Source organism: Myotis lucifugus, unplaced genomic scaffold, assembly GCF_000147115.1.
Source record: "Myotis lucifugus unplaced genomic scaffold, Myoluc2.0 scaffold_14, whole genome shotgun sequence".
In the NCBI taxonomy this organism is placed as follows: domain Eukaryota; kingdom Metazoa; phylum Chordata; class Mammalia; order Chiroptera; family Vespertilionidae; genus Myotis; species Myotis lucifugus.
This window is the reverse complement of record NW_005871062.1, coordinates 13,221,728-13,242,973: the sequence shown is the minus strand read 5'-3', so window position 1 is coordinate 13,242,973 and position 21,246 is coordinate 13,221,728. Positions and strand designations below refer to the sequence as shown.

The 21,246-nt window shown below is 39.1% G+C and overlaps 1 protein-coding gene across 6 annotated transcripts in view; it reads left to right on the top strand.

Annotated features, from left to right (window-relative positions):
• FXR1 (FMR1 autosomal homolog 1) overlaps positions 1-21,246 on the top strand; it is a 44,144-nt gene that overhangs the window by 4,345 nt on the left and 18,553 nt on the right. For all 6 annotated transcript variants that reach the window (XM_006084878.3, XM_006084877.3, XM_014452332.2 and 3 more), the window contains exons 3-8: positions 14,089-14,160; positions 14,537-14,685; positions 14,910-15,003; positions 15,445-15,561; positions 17,439-17,609; positions 18,996-19,074. In XM_006084878.3, the coding sequence (XP_006084940.1) occupies positions 14,146-14,160; positions 14,537-14,685; positions 14,910-15,003; positions 15,445-15,561; positions 17,439-17,609; positions 18,996-19,074 (625 nt within the window). In that variant the 5' untranslated portion in view covers positions 14,089-14,145. The remainder of the gene's footprint in view (positions 1-14,088; positions 14,161-14,536; positions 14,686-14,909; positions 15,004-15,444; positions 15,562-17,438; positions 17,610-18,995; positions 19,075-21,246) is intronic.

Below are 21,246 nucleotides of genomic sequence, written 5' to 3'. Positions count from 1 at the left end.
CGAGTCATGTTCTCATCCCCCTGTTGTCCATGTCCATTGGTTTGGCTTATATACATGCATACAAGTTCTTTGGTTGATCTCTTCCCCTTATACACTTATAAAGAATATATGTGTTTGTTACAAAAATAAGAATCTATTTATATAAAAACCCTGGGTATAACGCATCCTGTCTGAGGCTCGACCAACCTGAGGGAAGTCGGTCCTGCAGGGGTCGTCTTGGCAATGGCTGCGCCCTCCCCGAGCTGTTTCCCGCAAGGGTGAGGTTTCAGGCAGGAACCCGCCCTCAGAGTGTGGACGCACGAGTCCTGGATTGCCTTGCCAAGGGCTGTGCCCTTCCTGAGCTGTTTCCCGCGAGGCCTGAGGGAAGAACCCACCCTTGGAGTGCCTGGAGTGCCAGGAGTGCCCAGCAGCAGTCAGTCCTGGGTTGCTGAGGCGGAGGCCATGGCGTGGTAGAACTCTGGGTCTGGCCCAACAGGGGGCATGGCCGGCCTTCAAACCAGACCCTGACAGTAGGGAGGAGGGAGCCCCATTCCTCACAGAATCCGCTGTTGGATAGCTTGCTGTCAGTGGCCTGCCAGCCAGGAACCTCATTCACCTGCACCCTGGACTCTGACAGGAGGGAGGAGGGAGCCCCATTCCTCATGGAATCGACAGGTGGCCAGCTTGCTGTCAGGGGCCTGCCAGCTAGGAATCCTATTCATCTGCATATCTGTATAAAGTTTTAATACATTATATTAGAGGTCGTGGTGGTACTATTTTACCCACAGCATCTACAGGAATTGCTGCAAATTTACTTCTCGGTGGAAGGACCTTTCATTCCCAATATAAATTACCAATTCCATTAAATGAAACTTCAGTTTCTAGACTCGATATAAACAGTGAAGTTGCTAAAACTATTAAAAAGGCCCAACTTCTCATTGATGAATGCACCATGGCATCCAGTCATGCTATAAAACGCCATAGACAGATTACTAAGAAAAATTATGAATTTGAATGTTGTATTTGGTGGGAAAGTAGTTCTTGGAGGGGATTTTTGACAATGTCTCAGTATTGTACCGCATGCCATGCGATTGGCCATAGTACAAATGAGTTTAAAGTACTGCAATGTTGGGGGATGTTTCAGAAAGTTGTCTCTTACAACAAATGTGAGATCAGAGGATTCTGCTTATAGTGGATGGTTAGTAAAACTTGGAGATGGCAAACTTGATAGCAGTTTTCATTTAGGAATGGATATTATTGAAATCCCCTGTGAAATGATTTGTAATGGATCTATTATTGAAGCTACCTTTGGAAATGCTATATCTATAGATAATATTAAAAATATATCTCAACATGCAATTCTTTGTCCAAAAACTGAGCACGTTCAAAAATTAAATGAAATTTTGGATATACTCGATGGAGATTTTCACACATATTTGAGTGATGATTCCATTGATTCAACAGATGATGCTGAAAAGGAAAATTTTGCCATCGAATTTCTTAATAGTATTACTCCTTCGGGAATGCCGTGTCATAAAATTGAAAGTGGGTGCAATCATCATGCTTTTGAGAAATCTTAATAGAAAATGGTTCTTTGTAATGGTACCAGATTTATTATTAAAAGTTTACGACCTAACATTATCAAAGCTGAAGTATTAACTGGATCTGCAGAGGGAGAGGTTGTTCTGATTCCAAGAATTGATTTGTCCCCATCTGACACTGGCCTCCCATTTAAAATAATTCGACGACAGTTTCCTGTGAATCACAAGGACAAACTGTAGACAGGGTAGGCATATTCCTACCTGAACCCATTTTTGCACATGGTCAGTTATATGTTGCTTTCTCTCGAGTTCGAAGAGCATGTGATGTTAAATTTCTAAATACTTCATCACAAGGGAAGTTAAGTCAAGCACTCTGAAAGTGTTTTCACTCTTAATGTGATGTATAGGGAGATATCAGCACTTGGAGTGCGGGAAACGAGTTAAGTCGGCTCGCGTGAATTGTGCGTACTCCGCGGGAGCCGTCTTTAACTCGGTTCATATAGATTTGCGGTGGAGTGCGGGAAACGTGTAAACTCGGGCCGATTGTAACTGCGTATTACCAAATATTTGTTTGTAATCCACCCTTTTGGTGGATGGAACAAAACCAAAAGACAGAGCCATCTTATATTTTGGCGGGAAATTCACCCACACTCCAAGTGTTAGAATAAGTTTAATCACTTTATCAGTCATTGTTTGCATCACTGTTGTTTTTAAATCATGTTTTTGTTGTTTTTATATCATGCCTCTGTTGTTATATCCTTTTGTTACTGTTTATTAATAAATGTATATATTATTTTCACATACATTTTACTAATTTCCTTTCATCTCTCACACTTATATTATAGAGAAAGGGCATATAGCAATATTAAAATATTTCCTCTAATTCCCTTTTAATGTGCCCGAAATTTGTGCACCGGGCCACTAGTACATTATATATTTGTGACTTTTGTTTTCAGTTAATTAGGATACCATAAACATTTTCATGTCTGAACATACAGATTATGTCACTTTCTAAGCATTCCATAATATTCCTTAGTTCTAGAAGACATTGAAGTTAACAAATTTTTTTTGCTGTTAAAAAAAAGCTAGAATTAATTAATGGTCTTTTATGTAATCATGTTCTGGTAATACAGTTCTAAGTGGTACAGTTGCTGAATCACAAGGCATGTTACTTAAAATTTTGATATCAAAATGTATTATTTAAATACAAAATGTATCATTTTGTCTTCTAAAAATACTTTTTTGAATTACCACTTCATAACACCTGAAGGTGTTTGTTTCCTCATTGACTGACTGGCTGGGTTATTATTAATCTGTAAAGTTTTAAAAATCCAATAGAACAGCGGTTCTCAACCTGTGGGTCGCGACCCCTTAGGCGGTCGAACGACCCTTTCACAGGGGTCACCTAAGACCATCCTGCATATCAGATATTTACATTACGATTCATAACAGTAGCAACGTTGCAGTTATGAAGTAGCAACGAATATAATTTTATGGTTGGGTCACAACATGAGGAACTGTATTTAAAGGGCCAGAAGGTTGAGAACCACTGCAATAGAAGAAAGCTGGTGTCTTCTCATTCTTCTTTTCCTTGATTATGGAGTGGTTTTTTTATTTTTTTTTTATTAAATCTTTATTGTTCAGATTATTAGATTTGTTCCTCTTTTTTCCCCCCATAACTCCCCTCCTTCCAGCTCCCACCCCACCCTCCGCCCTCACTCCCCACCCACTGTCCTCATCCATAGGTGCACGATTATTGTCCAATCTCTTCCCGCATCCCCCACACCCTTTTCCCCCCCAAGAATAGTCAGTCCATTCCCTTTCTATGTCCCTGATTCTATTATAATCACCAGTTCATACTTTTCATCAGATTATTTATTCACTTGATTTTTAGATTCACTTGTTGATAGATGTGTATTTGTGGTTCATAATTTTTATCTTTACCTTTTTCTTCTTCCTCTTCTTAAAGGATACCTTTCAGCATTTCATATAATACTGGTTTGGTGGTGATGAACTCCTTTAGCTTTTTCTTATCTGTGAAGCTCTTTATCTGACCTTCACTTCTGAATGATGTCTTTGCTGGATAAAGTAATCTTGATTGTAGGTTCTTGCTATTCATCACTTTGAATATTTCTTGCCACTCTCTTCTGGCCTGCATAGTTTCTGTTGAGAAATCAGCTGACAGTCGTATGGGTATTCCCTTGTAGGTAACTGACTGTCTTTCTCTTGCTGCTTTTAAGATTCTCTCCTTGTCTTTTGCTCTTGGCATTTTAATTATGATGTGTCTTGGTGTGGTCCTCTTTGGATTCCTTTTGTTTGGGGTTCTCTGTGCTTCCTGGAGTTGTAAGTCTATTTCTTTCAGCAGGAAGGGGAAGTTTTCTGTCATTATTTCTTCAAATAGGTTTTCAATATCTTGCCCTCTCTCTTCTTCTGGCACCCCTATAATTCTGATGTTGGTACCCTTGAAGTTGTCCCAGAGGCTCCTTACACTATCTTCATATTTTTGGATTCTTTTTTCTTTTTGCTTTTCCGGTTGGGTATTTTTTGTTTCTTCATATTTCAAATCTTTGACTTGATTCTTGGGATCCTCTTGTCTGCTGTTGGATCTCTGTATATCATTCTTTATTTCAGTCAGTGTATGCTTAATTTTTACTTGGTCTTTTTTCATATCCAGGGTCTCACTAAATTTATCGGCGGTTTCCATAAAATTCTTGAAAAACCTTATAAACGTGGTTTTGAACTCTATATCCAGTTGTTTCCTTTCTCCATTTCTGCCATTTGTGACCTGTTTCTTTGTCTCCGCATTTTTTATGCTTCCCTGTGTTGGTAAAGTGGCTTTGTGTGCTAGGTGTCCTATAGGGCCCAGTGGCTCAGTCTCCCCAATTACCTGAGGTGGACACTCTTGGTGCACCCCTTTGTGGGCTGTGTGCACAGTCTTGTTGTAATTAAGCCTTGATTGTTGTAGGTATCACTGGGAGGAATTGACCTCCAGGCCAATTGGCTGTGAGAATCAGCTGTGTCTGCAGTGGGAGAACTTCTGTGCTGGAGACACCCTTATGGGGCAAGACTTGCTTCAGTGGGGCTTTAGTGCTCACTGAGTCTGCCCCCTGAGTGTGTTCCTTATGGAACTGAGGATTTGTAATCTGGATGGTCCCACTCTGACCACTGGGTACACTGGCTCTTGGATCTAAGGAGGTGCTAATTTAGCCTCTGCCTAAGGCTACCCAGCAGGAGCTACAAAGAGATCTGCAGATGCCCCTTTCTTTTTGGGGGGGGTTTGGAGGTGCCCAGATGAGGCCCAGCTGTGAAGCAATGCAAGCTGTGGTGGGGCCTTGGGTCTTCTCTTGGAAGTTCTGGGTCTGTCTGGCCCAGCTGCAATTTGTTAGGTAATTTTCAGGTTGCAAAGGGCCAGGGCATTCATATGCAAAAGCTTCTGCTGCAGCCTGGGTGGGGCCGGTCTCGGAAGCAACAGGGCGGAGCAAGCAGCTATGGCTGATCCTCAGCCCTGCCCTAAGGGGCCGCGCGTCTCAGTGTCCCGGTAATTGCTGCTAGCACCTCTGAGGGAAAGCCGCCCTCGAGTTCCGAGTTCTGCCTGCTGCCAGACAGTCCAGTTTCTCCCCGTATGAGCCCTGGGACCCCAGAGATTTCCCGGAACTGGAGTTCAGAGCAGTGGGGAGCTTGTGACTCCCTCCTGATTCAAAAAGACAGCCTCGTCCTCAGGTGCCAGCCCCTTTCCACGTGCACTCGAGCCTCCGTACCTCTGCACTTTACTTCTGCAGCTCCTGGGTCTCAGTGTGCTTTTCTCTTTCCTTCTAGTTGTAGAATTTCCACTCAGCCAGCCTTCCTGTAGTTCTGGATGATGTCCGTTTTGTCTTTTCTTTGTATTTTTGAAGTTGTTGTCGGAGGCAGCAATTTCCGGTGTTTGCCTATGCCGCCATCTTATGGAGTGTTTTTTAAATTAGATTATTGGCTGTTGACCTTTTGTTCTGTGACTTGTCTTTATTTTTTTTTTGTCCTTGTAGTTTTTGATGTAGGCAATCTTAGCATTTTATGGATAAGTTTTTATCTGTTATATGTTGTGTAGTCTTTCAGACAATTTAAATAATACTCTGTGGCTTTCACCATTAAGAAGTTATACTTTTACTTATTCAGATCTGCCATTTTTTTTTTGGTGTGGCCTCCAATACTCATTTTAGTATATCTATAGGTTTATGCTCCACAAGAGTATTTAGGTTTTAAACCAATTTGCTACTTTTCTCTAGGTAATTTATTGCTTAGTATATTAATGTTTTCATTTACGTCGTTGGCCACTGTTTTCTTTTTGCTAGTCAACTGATGATCAGGCGGGAAGCAGAGTGGTTAGGGGCATCAGGCAGGCAGGCAGAGTGGTTAGGGATGATCAGGCAGGCGAGCAGTTAGGTGCAGGCAGGCAGAGTGTTTAGGGGCAATCAGGCAGGCAGGCAAGCGAGCTGTTCGGAGCCAGCAGTACCTAACCCGTAGGGATAGGGCCTAAACTGGCCATCGGACATCCCCCGAGGAGTCCCAGGTTGCAAGAGGGTGCAGGCTGGGCTCTTGGGACATCCCCCTGCCCCATGCCCTCGTGCACGAATTTCGTGCACTGCACCTCTAGTATGATATATAATAGAAAGTTGGTTTTGAAAGGTCTAAAATGCAAAGATTTATTTTATAACCTAATTAGTGGTTTTTATTTAACTTTAAAAAGTTGTGGCATACTCTGGCCAGCATGGCTCAGTGGTTGAGCATCGACCTATGAACCAGGAGGTCACAGTTCGATTCCCAGTCAGGGCACATGCCTAGGTTTCGGGCTCAATCCCCAGTAGGGGGTGTGCAGGAGGCAGCCGATCAATGCATCTCTATTATCATTGATGTTTCTATCTCTCTCTCCCTCTCCCTTCCTCTCTGAAATCAATAAAAATATAATTTTAAAAAAACATGGTGGGATATATTTTTAAATATAATTAACATTTTTGATAAGTATTTGCTTAATGGTTTATGTTACTAATTAAAGATTGCTAAGAAAATGCTCAGCTTTACAAAGTTGGATGTAAAGGGAAAATGAAGAGTATCTTAGATTCTCTTAAGTTGGTTATAATAAAGATAAAATATGCAGATGGTTGTTACATCGTGAAGTGTAACGACTGACTGCATCACAACCGGATAATCAGGAGGGTGGGGCTGCGAGCTACAAGTGGGCAGCAGAGAGCTACAGGCGGGGGTAGGGCAGCAAGCTATGAGGGGGGACGGGGGAGCTACAGGAGGGCGGCAGCAAGCTACCGGCACACGGATTCATGTGTAGGGCTACTAGCATAATCCTATCTAATAAAACAAGAATATGCTAATTGACCCTCATGCTGTTGCAAAGATGGCGGCGCTCACAGCCAATAAGGAGGGAATATGCTCATTGACTGCCCCCGCCCTCAAGATGGCGGCACCCACAGTCACAAGATGTCGGTGCCCAGTCCACTCAGCCTCATGGGGGCGGCAGGCGCATGGCAAGCCAGGCCCGCCCTGCACGCCTGCCTCTGGACTCCCCCAGTCCCCTCAGCCCCCCTGCCATACAGGGCTGGCCCTAGGCGCAGGCAAGCCTTGGATGATGACTGCCCAGCCGCCCAGGGCCGTCCGAGGCTCAGGTAACCAGGGGCAGCCGAGGCTTTCGTTGCCGGCAGTGGCAGCAGCGGAGGTGTGATGGGGGCGTCGCCTTCCCCTGATCACTGGGTCGCCTCCCACCCCTGAGGACTCCTGGACTGTGAGAGGGGGCAGGCTGGGCTGAGGTACCCCTCCCTCCAAGGCATGAATTTTCATGTACTGAGCCTCTAGTACAGCATTTCTCAACCTGTGGGTCGCGACCCCTTTGGCGGTCAAACGACTCTTCACAGGGGTCGCCTAAGACCATCCTGCATATCAGATATTTACATTATGATTCATAACGGTAGCAACATTACAGTTATGAAGTAGCAATGAAAATAATTTTACGGTTGGGTCACAACATGAGGAACTGTATTTAAAGGGCCAGAAGGTTGAGAACCACTGCAATGTTCTGGGATATTGATTTCACATGAAGTGAAGTCAATAGATACTTACATTGTTTAGCAAGTTAATACACACACTACATAGAAAGCCTTACATCTCAATCTAATGTATAATTTTACATGGTTTTCAAAGTTTTCTTATTGGATTTAACAATTTGATCATATACGTTTATTTTTGAAGTTTTCTGGTTGAAATAAGAATTGTCAAGTTTTGTTTCTTACCTTACAATTTTTTAATCCAACATTTGACTTACACAAAAGTTAAATGTATGTGCATTGTTAACATACTACCTTTAAAAATGTTTCTTGTGACCAATCTGAAAATTTTAGCTGTCTGTAGTTAGTCTGTTGGTGCTTGGGAAATGCTGAAACATTAAAAAAAGATGTGAACATATTTTTATTACATCTTTGTCTTGGAAAATGGTGTTTTTTAAGATGTATGAAACCCACTTGTTAGATTTATTAGTCTGAAATAATGAATGAGATAATATTGTACAGGTAAATTAGTGTGTTCTAGTTAAGCTTGTTTTTCTAATGTACATTTTTTTTTCTTAATAGATTGTAATGAGACGAAATGGTGAATACAGGGGAACGATAAATGTTTCTCATATAGTTGTAAAATGGTTCATTATGATTAAACTAGGGGCGTAGTGCACGAATTCGTGAACCTTGAAAGGAACTGTGGGCCGCGAGGCCGTGGTAAGCACAGGGGCGGTTCTCGGCCCATCTTCTGCAACCCCGCCCGGCTCTTCCTGCCAAGGCCCCGGTCTCCAATATGCAGGCAGCCCCTCTCCTGCCACTGCTGCTCCCATGCGCTGACAGCGCCGGCCCTGCTCTCACCTGCTGACAGCACGGAGTTATTGGGGCTGGCGCCAGTAGTGGGTGCGAGCAGGCTGGCGCTGTCAGCAGGTGTAAGCAGAGCTGGTGCCATCAGCGGGTGCGAGCAGTGGCTGCTGCCCTGATTGCCCCTTAGGAGCAGGGGGAGGTGGAGAAGCCCTCAGGGGCGATCAGGGCCGGCAGCCGCTGCTTCCACCCGCTGATGGTGCCGAGTGATTGGGACCATCCCCAGGCACCAGCAGCCTGTGTGATCAGCAGCTCTGCCTCCTGCTGCGGGACCAGCACTAGCAGTGGGTGCAAATGCCCAGCTGGACCGTGGCGTGTGGGAACAAAGAAATTTCAGTAACCACCAGTGGCTCTCCCCAATGACAGCGACTGGCACCCCGCCTTGGTCTGGGGCACCCGCTCACTTGCTCCACTATCCCGCCACGGCCAATGTCCGCCATGTTCTCCACATGTCCCCTGGCGGTCAGCGCACATATAGTGACCGATTGGTTGGTTGTTCCACCATTCAGTCTATTTGCATATTAGCCTTTTATTATATAGGATAATCAGTTTAGTGCTTAACATTATTTAGGAATTTTCTTTATAGTTCAGTGAAAACTGGTAAAAATTTTCTACCTCTGGTGTTTATTATCTCTGTTTGGTTGTGACTTTGAAAGGCATAGTTGAACATCTATATATATAAAAGCCCAGCGACCAGAATGGTGGAACGACTGGAACAACTGGTCGCTATGACGCGCACTGTGGTGGCCAACTGGCCTGATCTGGGCCCTGATCAGCCCTCCCCCAACCTTCTGCGGCCCCTCCCCCTGCTGGCGCCTCCCCTAGCCCGATGGGGTTGGGGCTGGCCAGCCAACCTCCTGGGGTCCCTCCCCCCAAGCCTGCCAGTCCTCTGATAGGCCTTGATTGCTAGCCAGGCCAAGGGACCCCACCCATGCATGAATTCATGCACAGGACCTCTAGTTATTAACATAAATGAAAAGTTAGCAACATCAGCCTAGAATTTCATTTTAAATCACAATTTGGTTTGTGTTAGTTACAGTTTGGAAACCATTTTGTAATAAGGTTTGAATTGGAGTCATTTGTTAGAAAGAATCCTTAAGTGGGCTTTTGGAATTTGATTCTTCATTTTCCATCTTTCACTCAAACCTTTAATCTGGGTACTATTATGTTTTTAGGTCTCCCATGGGCACTCCGTAATCTCCTGCTTTTTTGAGCTCTTTTTTTTTTTTTTTTTTTTTGGATTTGAAGAAATTTAGTGTTGAAAGCAGAAGAGGGCCGTAGCTTTAGAGTGTGAATTGCACCCTTGAAACAGTTTGGAGATTTAAGTGAAATCTGAAGAAGGAGATTTCTATGAGGTGCTCTTATTCCAATAACATAGTTGTAAATGAATTTAGTAATCAACATTTGGAACATAGTACACTAGGGTACAGTTTTAATTCTGGGTTATTAAAGTGATTAAAAAAAATTGCACGAGATACAGGACCTCTTATCAAGGATGTGATTTGACCCACAGCACTCAGGTGGAGCCAGACTCATTGTTGGCTTCGTGACAGTGGCCTTGTCTTTCAGGGATAAAGTTATTAATGAGATTTACAGAGATGGATGTAAGTTTAAAATGGGATACAACATTTCATTGTTCAATGAGAAGTAAAGCCTCAAAGCAGTCCAAAATGGTTTATTCTCTGTTTTAGTAGGTAAGCTTACATAGCAAGCCAGATTCCTAGAAGGTTATAATTGCTTTGGTAAAAATAGAAATAAAATAAAGGTAGTTTTAAGACCTGTGTTTTACAGCACTTAAACTTGAGGCACCCATTCACTATAGGTCACTAAAAGATACTTCATCTAGCTGAACTGCCTTCCTGAGCTAGTGCTTGGAATTTTCTGTTTTTAGGATTTTCTTTTTGTTTTTAATCCTTAGTATACTAGGGAAAATAGTCATCAGTTATCATTTGGGGCCAATAATCCATATTTACTGGTTTTAAAAATATTTTTAAGTCAGTTTACATATAATTTTTTCAGAAGTAAAAATGAAAGAATGGCATTAGTCAACATTATGAGATACCTTGATAAGCATTTAAACATAGCAAATCCAACTTTTTTTTAAATAAATATATTTTTATTTATTTCAGAGAGGAAGAGAGAGATAGAAACATCAATTTTGAGAGTGAATCATTGATTGGCTGCCTCCTGCACTGCACGTTGGACTGAGCCCGCAATCCAGGCATGTGCCCTGAGCGGAAATTGAACCCAGGACCCTTTGGTCCGCAGGCTGACGCTCTACCCACTGAGCGAAACTGGCTAGGGCATCCAACTTTATATTACACACTTTCTTGGTTTTGATAATAAATATACCTAAAATGAGTATAGTTCCCTAAATATTTCTGTTCATCAGCTATTATACTTAAACCCAAAACATCATATAAATACTCATATCAAATTTAAAATGCATTTCTAATTTTAGTTTATTTCTTCTGGTTCATTTGGCATATGAATTATCAGGATGTAATACTTTAAGAATATTTGGAACTGTTGGTGGCTTCTAATTTATTGAACAAAGCATAGTCCTTTTTGTGCTATAATTACACCATTTAAAAAAATTGCACTATTTTCATATTTAACCAATTGGGTTGACTAATCCACTGAATTTTTTGCATTTTTTCATCTGTTTCTTTCTAGTCATCTTTGTATACACATCTACCTGTGGCATTTGGCCACTTATTAACTGAATTGAGTATATTTTGGTGTGCAGACATAAAAGATGAAACAATACTGTTATGTGTCCTTATAGAAAAACAAGAATGGTCCAGCTGCTTATTGCAGGATTTTGTCCCAGTTGAATGATTAACTGGGTGAGAATACTAAATTTCCTTTTTCTCCTTAGAAATGTATTGTTTGGGAATATTGATTTAGGATATTGTCCTTTAAAGACTTCATAGTCTGAGATTCTGCTTATGAGATAAATTCATATTGATCATTAGAATCTGGAGTGCTGTTGGCTCTTGGCACCAGTCTGATATCTATACTAATAAAAGGGTAATATGCTAATTAGACCGGGAGACCTTCCGGACAAAGCCATAGTGGCAAAGCTGAGGCAGAGGTGGTTAGGGGCGATCAGGCCAGGAGGGGAGGGCAGTTGGGGGCAAGCAGGCCGGCAGAGGGGGCCATTTGGGGTGAGCAGGCTGGAGGGGGGCAGTTGTGGGTGAGCAGGCTGCCAAGGGGGGGAAGTTGGTGGTGAGAAGGCCATGGGGGGCAGTTGGGGGCAAGCAGGCCAGCAGGCAGAGTGGTTAGGGGCGATCAAGCAGGCAGGCAGGTGAGCGGTTAGGAGCCAGCGGTCCCGGATTGCCAGAGGGATGTCCGACTGCCGGTTTAGGTACGCAGTCGGACATCCCTCGAGGGGTTCCAGATTGGAGAGGGTGCAGGTCGGGCTGAGGGACACCACTCCTCCTGCCTCTCCTCCCCCCTTCACGAATTTCGTGCACTGGGCTTCTAGTCTCTAATAATTGTGAAAGTCTTGCCTCTGTAAAGTTTTTTCTCTTTGTAATTATAGGTTGAAAATAATAATTATGAATTCTTAACAGTTCAGCAATATCCAAAAGCAGACTAAAAATGGTGTTTCTAGTCTTTATTTTCCTGAAAGACTATACAATAAACTAGAGGGTGATACAGTAGTAATGATATATTTCATTGTTATATCCTTCCAAGTAATACCATCATTTTTCTGTTTCCTTTATATTTTTAAAAAATCATAGTTGGGAATAATTGAATGATGGTGAAATAGCAAATTGTTTCAAGATAGAAGAAAAATATCACTAGATTCCACCTTAGATATATAAAAGGTGCCACAGGATTCATATACTAATTTCAAGATAGAGTAATTTTCTATTAAAATGTTCTTATTTTTTTGGAAGACCAATGAGAAAGGATAAAAGTCATAAAGTAGTTAGATTTGCTCATTAAAGAAATGCAAAAGCTAAAATTGAGTCCCTTGGAGCCTAATTGGTACAAAGGCTTTTTTTTTCTTTTCTTTTTTTAAAGCTTTTTTTCTAATGGTGTACATTAAAGTTGATCATAAGGTTTTGGCTTACTCATTTACAGATTCGATTTTACATTGCTTCCAAAATCACTTAGATTATCTTGAGAGAAGCTTCAAGCTTTTCAAAACTGTTTATGTATCAATAGTTTGCATTTATCTCACAGATAGCTGTTAACACGTACTGATAGATTTCTCTGGCCACCTCTGTAAAGAGTAACCTTTAGTTTAGTCTTCTCTTCTCAGCACAACCCCCCCCCCCCCTTTTTCCATGTATTGAAAATACATTTAAAAAGCTGCTGTATTGCCCTAGCTGGTTTGGCTCAGTAGAAAGAGTGTCAGCCCACAGACTGAAGGGTCCCGGCTCCTATTCAGATCAAGGGCATGTACCTTGGTTGCAGGCTTGTTCCCCGAGCCCTGGGTGCGTGTGGGAGACCAGTGGATGTATCTCACATCAATGTGCTGTTTCTCTCCCTTCCACTCTCTTGCAAAATCAATGGGAAAATAATCCTTGGGTGAGAATTAGCAAGATAAAAATAAAAAGCTTCTGTATCATCTCCATATATAAAAGCCTAAGCAACCAAATGACTGGTGGACCAGTCGCTATGATGCACACTGACCACCAGGGGACAGACACTCAATGCAAGAGCGGCCTGCCCTCTGGTGGTCAGTGCTCTCCCACAGCCAACCTCCTGTGGCCCCACCTGACCAGGCCGAGGGACCGTACCTGTGCATGAATTCGTGCACCGGAACTCTAGTAAGACATAACTATAATCCCTAATGGAAACTTTTAAAATGTATAATGTTAAAAAATATCTTATAATTACAGATATAGAATATATATACTTTTTTTAGATAGGTGTTGTAAGATACTTATGTACTCTGCTAGATGTATTAATATGTGTAATATTTTGTTCAGCTAACCATTTAGTACATGTGATCTAGGTTCCTCAGCAAGGGATCTAAATGTCATATTCTTGAAGGAATTTTAAAGTAGGGTTTATAACCTTTTTTTTTCTTTTAATGTTTTTATTGATTTTTTTTTTTTTTTAAGAGAGAGGAAGGGAGATGGATAGAGAAATAGAAACATCAATGCCCGCAACCCAGGCATGTGCGCTGACTGGGAATCGAATTGATGACCTCTTGATTTCTGGGTTGATGCTCAACCGCTGAGCCGCACAGGCTATTCTTAATTTTTCACTTCTGAAAAGAATTCTTAATTTGAGCATCTTATAAATACTGTCATCAGATTTACAATACACCTCTAATAAGTTCAAGCTTATCCTTCTGTTACTTGAACCATCAAAATGCAATGTTTGAAGATGAAGAATGGTAACAGAAACTGTTGTTTTACACTGTGTAAAACTACCTTGTAAGAAGCATTTAATATTTGTTTAGTAAACCCTCATGAATTTGAATTTGATTTTCAAGGACCTAAATTGCCCAAAAAAAGTTGTTTTATTTTCCAGCAGTAAAATGTAGGTTTACATAAGTCTTATTAAACTGTTTATTACACCAATTTCAATACAATAGTATTTTTGATTCTTAAGTTTAAAGGGACTTGGCATTTAGAATAAGTTATTATTTAAAATATTGGAAACTTTTTAGGATCAATGGTTGAGGGCATTTTTTTTTTCCTTTTCAGGTATATTCAAGAGCAAATGACCAAGAACCTTGTGGATGGTGGTTAGCTAAAGTTCGAATGATGAAAGGAGAAGTAAGTAATGTTAACTCTTGGTTCCTATAAATGTTACTCCAACTCTATTTTGTTTTTAAAAGCCTACTTTAGAAATAATTGGTCACACATTTCATATATTCATCACCATTAATTTCTATTTGTGTTCTGAATTTGCACATACCAAGGCTGCTCTCCAGAGATACACCCTAAGCATGTGAGGACTACCAAAGTTCTTGCTTGTGAAAACCTATAATCTACTTTAGGCAAATCAATTTGATGTAACTAAGCTGTTCTTTGCATTTGTGCCACAAGGGGGAGGGTCTTCTATTTAAACTGAGCAAGGTAATTAGAACTTCATTTAAAGCTTATTACTTTTGTTCAGATGGGATTTTTAAAGTATTTTGATGTCTTTTAGTTTTATGTCATTGAATATGCTGCTTGTGATGCCACTTACAATGAAATAGTCACATTTGAACGACTTCGGCCTGTCAATCAAAATAAAACTGTCAAAAAAAATACCTTCTTTAAATGCACAGTGGATGTTCCCGAAGATTTGAGAGAGGCGTGAGTAATTTTATTTGCTATTATTTTGTGAATTAGGAATTTTTAAGTGCTACAAAATTTTTTTTCCCCCCAAATACCCAATAAAAAACTTCTGATAGAATATCTTATTAATGAACAAAAGTTTTAATGGGTGGTGTTAAAATGAGATACTGGGTTTTGTATTATACTTGCCTCTAAATTTAATCTGTTATTTAGGTCTTACACATGAATTAATTTCTCCATAGGTGTGCTAATGAAAATGCACATAAAGATTTTAAGAAAGCAGTAGGAGCATGCAGGATTTTTTACCATCCAGAAACCACACAGCTAATGATACTGGTAAGATAACTCCATAGTTTAGGTAGTTAATAGATATTGCAGAAATTTTGTAATTAAATGTTCAAAAAAAATAAAAGCTAACTTAGTGTATAGTGAATTTGTTAATACAGTGCGGGAGAAAAAATTTTTGTAGTTATAAAATGTTAAATTTTTATCTTCTGAAGGAGGAAAAGTTTTCATGTGATATTCTTAACATCATGCAATTAATTCTTAATGTGTGGTGTGTTGGAACCTCTCACCCCCCATCATAATATGAATAGCAGAATTAAATAGCATGGGAATTCAGGAAGGAAAGTAAGGTTACTTCTGGGAAGAGGGGTGTATGTTAGGTGAGGAGAGAAGTGTAGTTGATGAGAATCATGGAAGGCTTTATTATGACGGTCCTGTTTGTATTATCTTGAAAAAATGGTTGTTTTGAGTGATTAACTTGTTTGTTTATAGTCTGCCAGTGAAGCAACTGTGAAGAGAGTAAATATTTTAAGTGACATGCATTTGCGAAGTATTCGTACGAAGTTGATGCTTATGTCCAGAAATGAAGAGGCCACTAAGCATTTAGAAGTAAGTGAGTTTACTCATAAAAGGTATTTTGTGTGTCCCGGTTTTATTAGTATATACAAGCTCCCTGGCTCAGAATTACTTACTTTACTGTTAGGTAAGGTAACTTGGGACCTATTTTGTGGCTAATACCTGGAGTCATTGTGTCCTTGAAGAATTGCTGTGTATTGCTAATTCTTCTTTACTCTGTTCTTAACTTTTTATTTATTTATTTTTTTACTTCCCTGTCAGTCACAACACACTTTCATTAGTAACTAGATTATTATAACAACTAGAGCTGCGGTTCTCAACCTGTGGGTCACGACCCCTTTGGGGGTTGAACGATCCTTTCACAGGGGTCACCTAACACCATCACATATATAATTACATATTGTTTTTGTGATTAATCACTATGCTCTAATTATGTTCAATTTGTAACAGTGAAATTGGGGGTCACCACAACATGAGGAACTGTATTAAAGGGTTGCAGCATTAGGAAGGTTGAGAACCACTGCATTAGTCGGACATCCTTAGCACTGCTGCAGAGGTGGGAGAGGCTCCCAAGGTGGGAGAGGCTCCTGCCACTGCCGCTGCGCTCGCCAGCCATGAGCCTGGCTTAGGAGGCTTTTGGCTAAGTGGCACTCCCCCTGTGGGAGTGCACTGACCACTAGGGGGCAGCTCCCGTGTTGAGCGTCTGCCCTCTGGTGGTCAGTGCGCGTCATAGCAACCTGTTGTTCTGCTGTTTGGTCGATTTACATATTAGCCTTTTATTATACAGGATAGGATTCTTGTGTAAGAGAAGAGTAGGACACATAGCATATAATTTTTAAAAGAACCTATTGTTGCTTTTCTATCCTATCCTAAAATACTATTGTTCATCACTGGGGGACTTGCAAATACACACTGTCTAGAGCAGGGGTGGGCAAACTTTTTGACTCGAGGGCCACAATGGGTTCTTAAACTGGACCGGAGGGCCGGAACAAAAGCATGGATGGAGTGTTTGTGTGAACTAATATAAATTCAAAGTAAACATCATTACATAAAAGGGTACGGTCTTTTTTTTTTTTTTTTTTTAGTTTTATTCATTTCAAGCGGGCCGTAGTTTGCCCACGGCTGGTCTAGAGAAATTGAGACAACTTTGTTTATCTTTAAGACAACTTTGAATACCCTTACAAATTTGAAAGTTACAAATATAATATGGGGATGAGTTTTGAAACATAAATCATCTGAATTGGAGAACTGCTTGTATCAGTTATTCTGGGAAATTGTTTTAGAATTACTCTTTTCTGTGGCCATGACTAATAGACTTATCAAACCATTTTTTCCCCTTCCATTATGTGACCCAAATGAGTTTCCTTTATTCCTTTTTTCTTTTTTTTTTTAATTCAAATTGTAATGTTAACATAACATAAAATTTACCATCTTAACTATTTTAAGTGCAGTTCAGTAGTGTTAGGTATATTCAGATTGTTGATCGATCCCCATGACTTTTTCATCTTGCATAAATGAAACTATGTACCCATTAAACAGCTTCCCTTTCCCCCTTCCCTTTCAGCCCCTTGCAATCTCCATTCTGCTTTCTGTTTCTATACGTTTGACTACTCTAGATACCACATATAAATGGAATCATACAGCATTAGTCTTTTTGTGACTTGTTTATTTCACTAAGCACAATGCCTTTGATGTTTATCCACATTGTAGCATGCCACCATTCTCTTTTTAAGACTGAATAATTTGCGTTGTATGAATAGATCACATTTTGTTCATCCATTCATCAGTCTGCATATTTAGTTTGCTTCCAGTTCTTGACTCTTGTGAATAATGCTGTGAACATGGCTTTATAGAAAACCATTTGTATTTTTTATCTTTTGTAATAAATTCTAATTTACCTCTTTTACTAGTGTACAAAACAACTTGCAGCAGCTTTTCATGAGGAATTTGTTGTGAGAGAAGATTTGATGGGCCTGGCAATAGGAACACATGGTAGTAACATACAGCAAGCTAGGAAGGTTCCTGGAGTTACAGCTATTGAACTAGATGAAGATACTGGAACATTTAGAATCTATGGAGAGGTAAGCTGTTTTCTGTCCCTTACCTAGGATAACTGCTAAAACATTGATCACATTTATTTGGAATTTCAGCTTCCCAGTGAAAACACTTTAAAATCATTCAGACTAATAAGCATACATATGTGTGTGAATTGAAGATGATACTGTATTATATGGAGCAATGAAAGATTTTTGAGTAATGTGTACTATTTTCAGAAGTTTCTTAACCATAAGCTGCTTCTGGGTTTAACTCAGTTTTCTGTGCATTACAAATAATTTATTCAGATGTTTTTTGCATTCTTATTATGTGTTGGGCACGGGCAGTTGTAAATAACATAATAAAACAGCTTTGGTAGAACTTGAATTTAGATAATATTTTGTAACTAAAAATGAAATTTGTGTGGATAGGAAAATCTGAGAAATACATAATTCAAGTTTTTAATTGAGACCATCTTTCACATTAAAATATATGGATAAGGTGTTTTTTGGGGTGATAATTTCAAGTCTTAGCTTTTCATAAATCTGACTAGAGACCTAATTTTTATTCCTGAAGCCTTTAGACATGGGCATTATAACAGAGTAATTAAGATGAAAGGCTTTGGAGTCATAGTGGCTGAATTAGAATTCTATGTTTACCCCTTTGAGTGGGTTTGGAGAATGTTACTTAATCTCCCTGTATAATTTTCTTCATTGTAAATGAGAAGTGTAATAGTGCTTATTGTATAACCTATGCAGATTAAATACATTTTTTAAATTGTTATTGTATGTGGTGTATTACATGAGTACACAATACAATTGATCTAAGGTTATTAAAGAACAAGCAGTAAAAGTGGAAGTTAATGTTACTGAGAACTGTGAATTCCTCTTCCCCCCTCTTCCATCTTTCAGTCTTTTAAAATTGTACCCAGGAGAAATTAGGAATTTAATGATGTTACTGATAGGTACTTTTTTCTAATGCATCTCTACAAAACCAGCTTAGTAAATCATTGTGAGAATTGGAAAAAAAAAATGTAGACAGTATAGACAATGTGAACAATTTATTTTTAATATTCCCCTGGAGATATTTAGCATGGGAAAATGTACCAAATAAATATATTTTCTTGGGTTTAAATTTGGTAAACATAAGTTAATTTCTTGCTAATTTTTTCAGAAGCTTACTAGTAAAAGGGACCTTAGAGATGACTAACCTGTTTTTGTTCTAATGGTATTTTTTTCCTAGCCTTTTATTTACTGCTTTTAAAAAAAAGGTACTTAATGATTTATTTGACCTGAAACGTCACTCTAGTAGGCTGAGCTTGTTACTAGAATGTCATTCAGATTTTGCTCATTTCTCATATTTTTGTTTTGGACTGTGGGGTTTATTCAGGGTTTATTTCATGTTTGTTTCTCTTTCCCTTCCTACTCTCCCAGAGTGCTGATGCTGTAAAAAAGGCTAGAGGTTTCTTGGAATTTGTGGAGGATTTTATTCAGGTTCCTAGGAATCTTGTTGGTAGGTATTCTACATGTTAAAGAAAAATGTTATTTAATTATAGTGACTTAATTGAAAATTAGTCTTGTCTGATATTTTACTTAGAGTTAAGTATTTTGATAACCATACTTATTTTCATTATTTCAGTAATAACATTGTATGCGATTTGTATTTGTTGTGATCAAAAGTAAAGATATGTTCTGTACAGGGTAACCCACTAATAAGACCCATGGCTTTTATAACAGTTTGCCATTACAATTTTTCTTAAGCCAATTTAGTCCTTGGGCTCTTTCTTACTATTTTTATTCACTTAATGTCTTTTTATTATTCATGTTTATCAAAATTGTAAGTACTTTTTGAAAATGTATGATAAATTTTTTTGTTTCTTTAGTGCAAAAGAGAAAGTAAGAGTGAATTTACAATATGGTAATAAATAGTAAAATTTTACACAATAGACCCTGAATAAATAATGATTGGTTTTTGCAAAGGTATATGGGCAGGAGAGGTTGATGGTGATGATGATATGATAGGAGGTTTCGCTGTTAAGTGTTGGATGACATTAATGAAAACTATTGTGCCCATGGGTTATAAGTTGTGACAAATTTTGAAGCTGGAGTTAAGTGAGCATTGTAGCTTGGAGTGAGTTGTTGAATAGCTTTGTTATTAATATCCTGTAGATCTGTGCTGTCTGTCCTTTTAAATGCTAATTGAGACAAATGGGAAAGCTTTTGTCACATGTTAAATACTCATGGATTATCATAGAAGTTTAATATAAAAAAAAATTACCATAAGCTAGTGAAATTTACTAATTTACTAGGAGAGATGAATTTTCGTCACCTATCGAATTTTTTACCTTGTTGAAATAGAGCTGTTTGGGCTCCATTTTATAATTAGGCCTATTCAGCCTTTAAGAAATGATTTTTTTTTCTTTTTTTGCTATCAGTGTTTTATTTGTCAAAATCTATAAAACAAACACTGGGGAAAAAATTAAAAAACAAAACAAAAAAAACTCCCACTAGATAAAGATGTTTTTCTAAGGCCTATGACAACTAGAATACTCCGGTACAAGAATCTATATACAACACAAGAATTTGGATTTTGTTGCTACTCAGCTACTATATAAAAAGCTTTTCAATTTTGCCTGAACATTTGGATAGTTATGACATACTGCCAATTAAGCAAACTACTTTATCTGTTCTTGGAAATCACTCTCCTCTGTAGAATAATTTTAGTATTATGATACGAAGTGTTTATTGTCAAATGAAATCACTGTAGACAAGAAAGCTGCTTTTGAAAATGATCCCCATTTTGTTTAAATTCTACTCAGTTATTGACATCTATCAGTGCTAACATTGGTTTGCTGCTTTACAGAATGTAATTTAACTTTAGGTTTCTTTACCTGTAAAAGTGATTTGAGGTATGTACTAGAGAATCAGGGTTCTTTTCCAACTCAACAATTCTATAGAAGATAGCCTTGATCTTAGAGAGTTTGTGGTAGTGTTAATTTTGAGTAAAAAGTCCAGATATTTCAGAAGTGAGGAAATGGGATATATTTGTAGTTTTCTGATTCTTTATTTATTTTGTGCAACAATGTCTGTGCCTGTCATGTCTCTTTTTTCCTCTACCTGTCTTGGTTGGCTTTGATTTGGGTTATTTGTGTACTCTTTAGGAAATATACATTAGCAGCAACTATTATACGTTGGTGAAATTTTCAGAAGAAGTATAAAGATTTCAATTGGTTATTGTGTATAATAATACTACATTTTCCTCCAAAATGTTTTATGGGTGAAGCAGACTTTTGAAAAGTAATACATTCTTAGTCCAAGTGAAAGAGGAAAAGAGGACTGAGGAGTAAAAGGGAATGAGGACTACTTGGTGGGTAAGTTCCAGAGAGGATTCCTTTACACATTCAGGTTCCCAAGAATTCTAGAACTTGACCATTCCCACCCCTTCCAAATCTAAAGAAAAAGTACTATGTGAACATTGACTTGAAAATGAATCGAAATCTTTATCCTCCTAGAAGCCTTCCCTTAATCACTTCTCTACTCTGTCCCTTCAGCATTGTTGCTCAATACTCAATTTATACTACAGGTCTGCTTCAGTTTATCAGTATGCTTTGGAATTTAAACTATGGAAATGATCAGTTAAAATTTTGACGGTCTCTGATGGGACTAAATAAAACTTGCAGGTAGG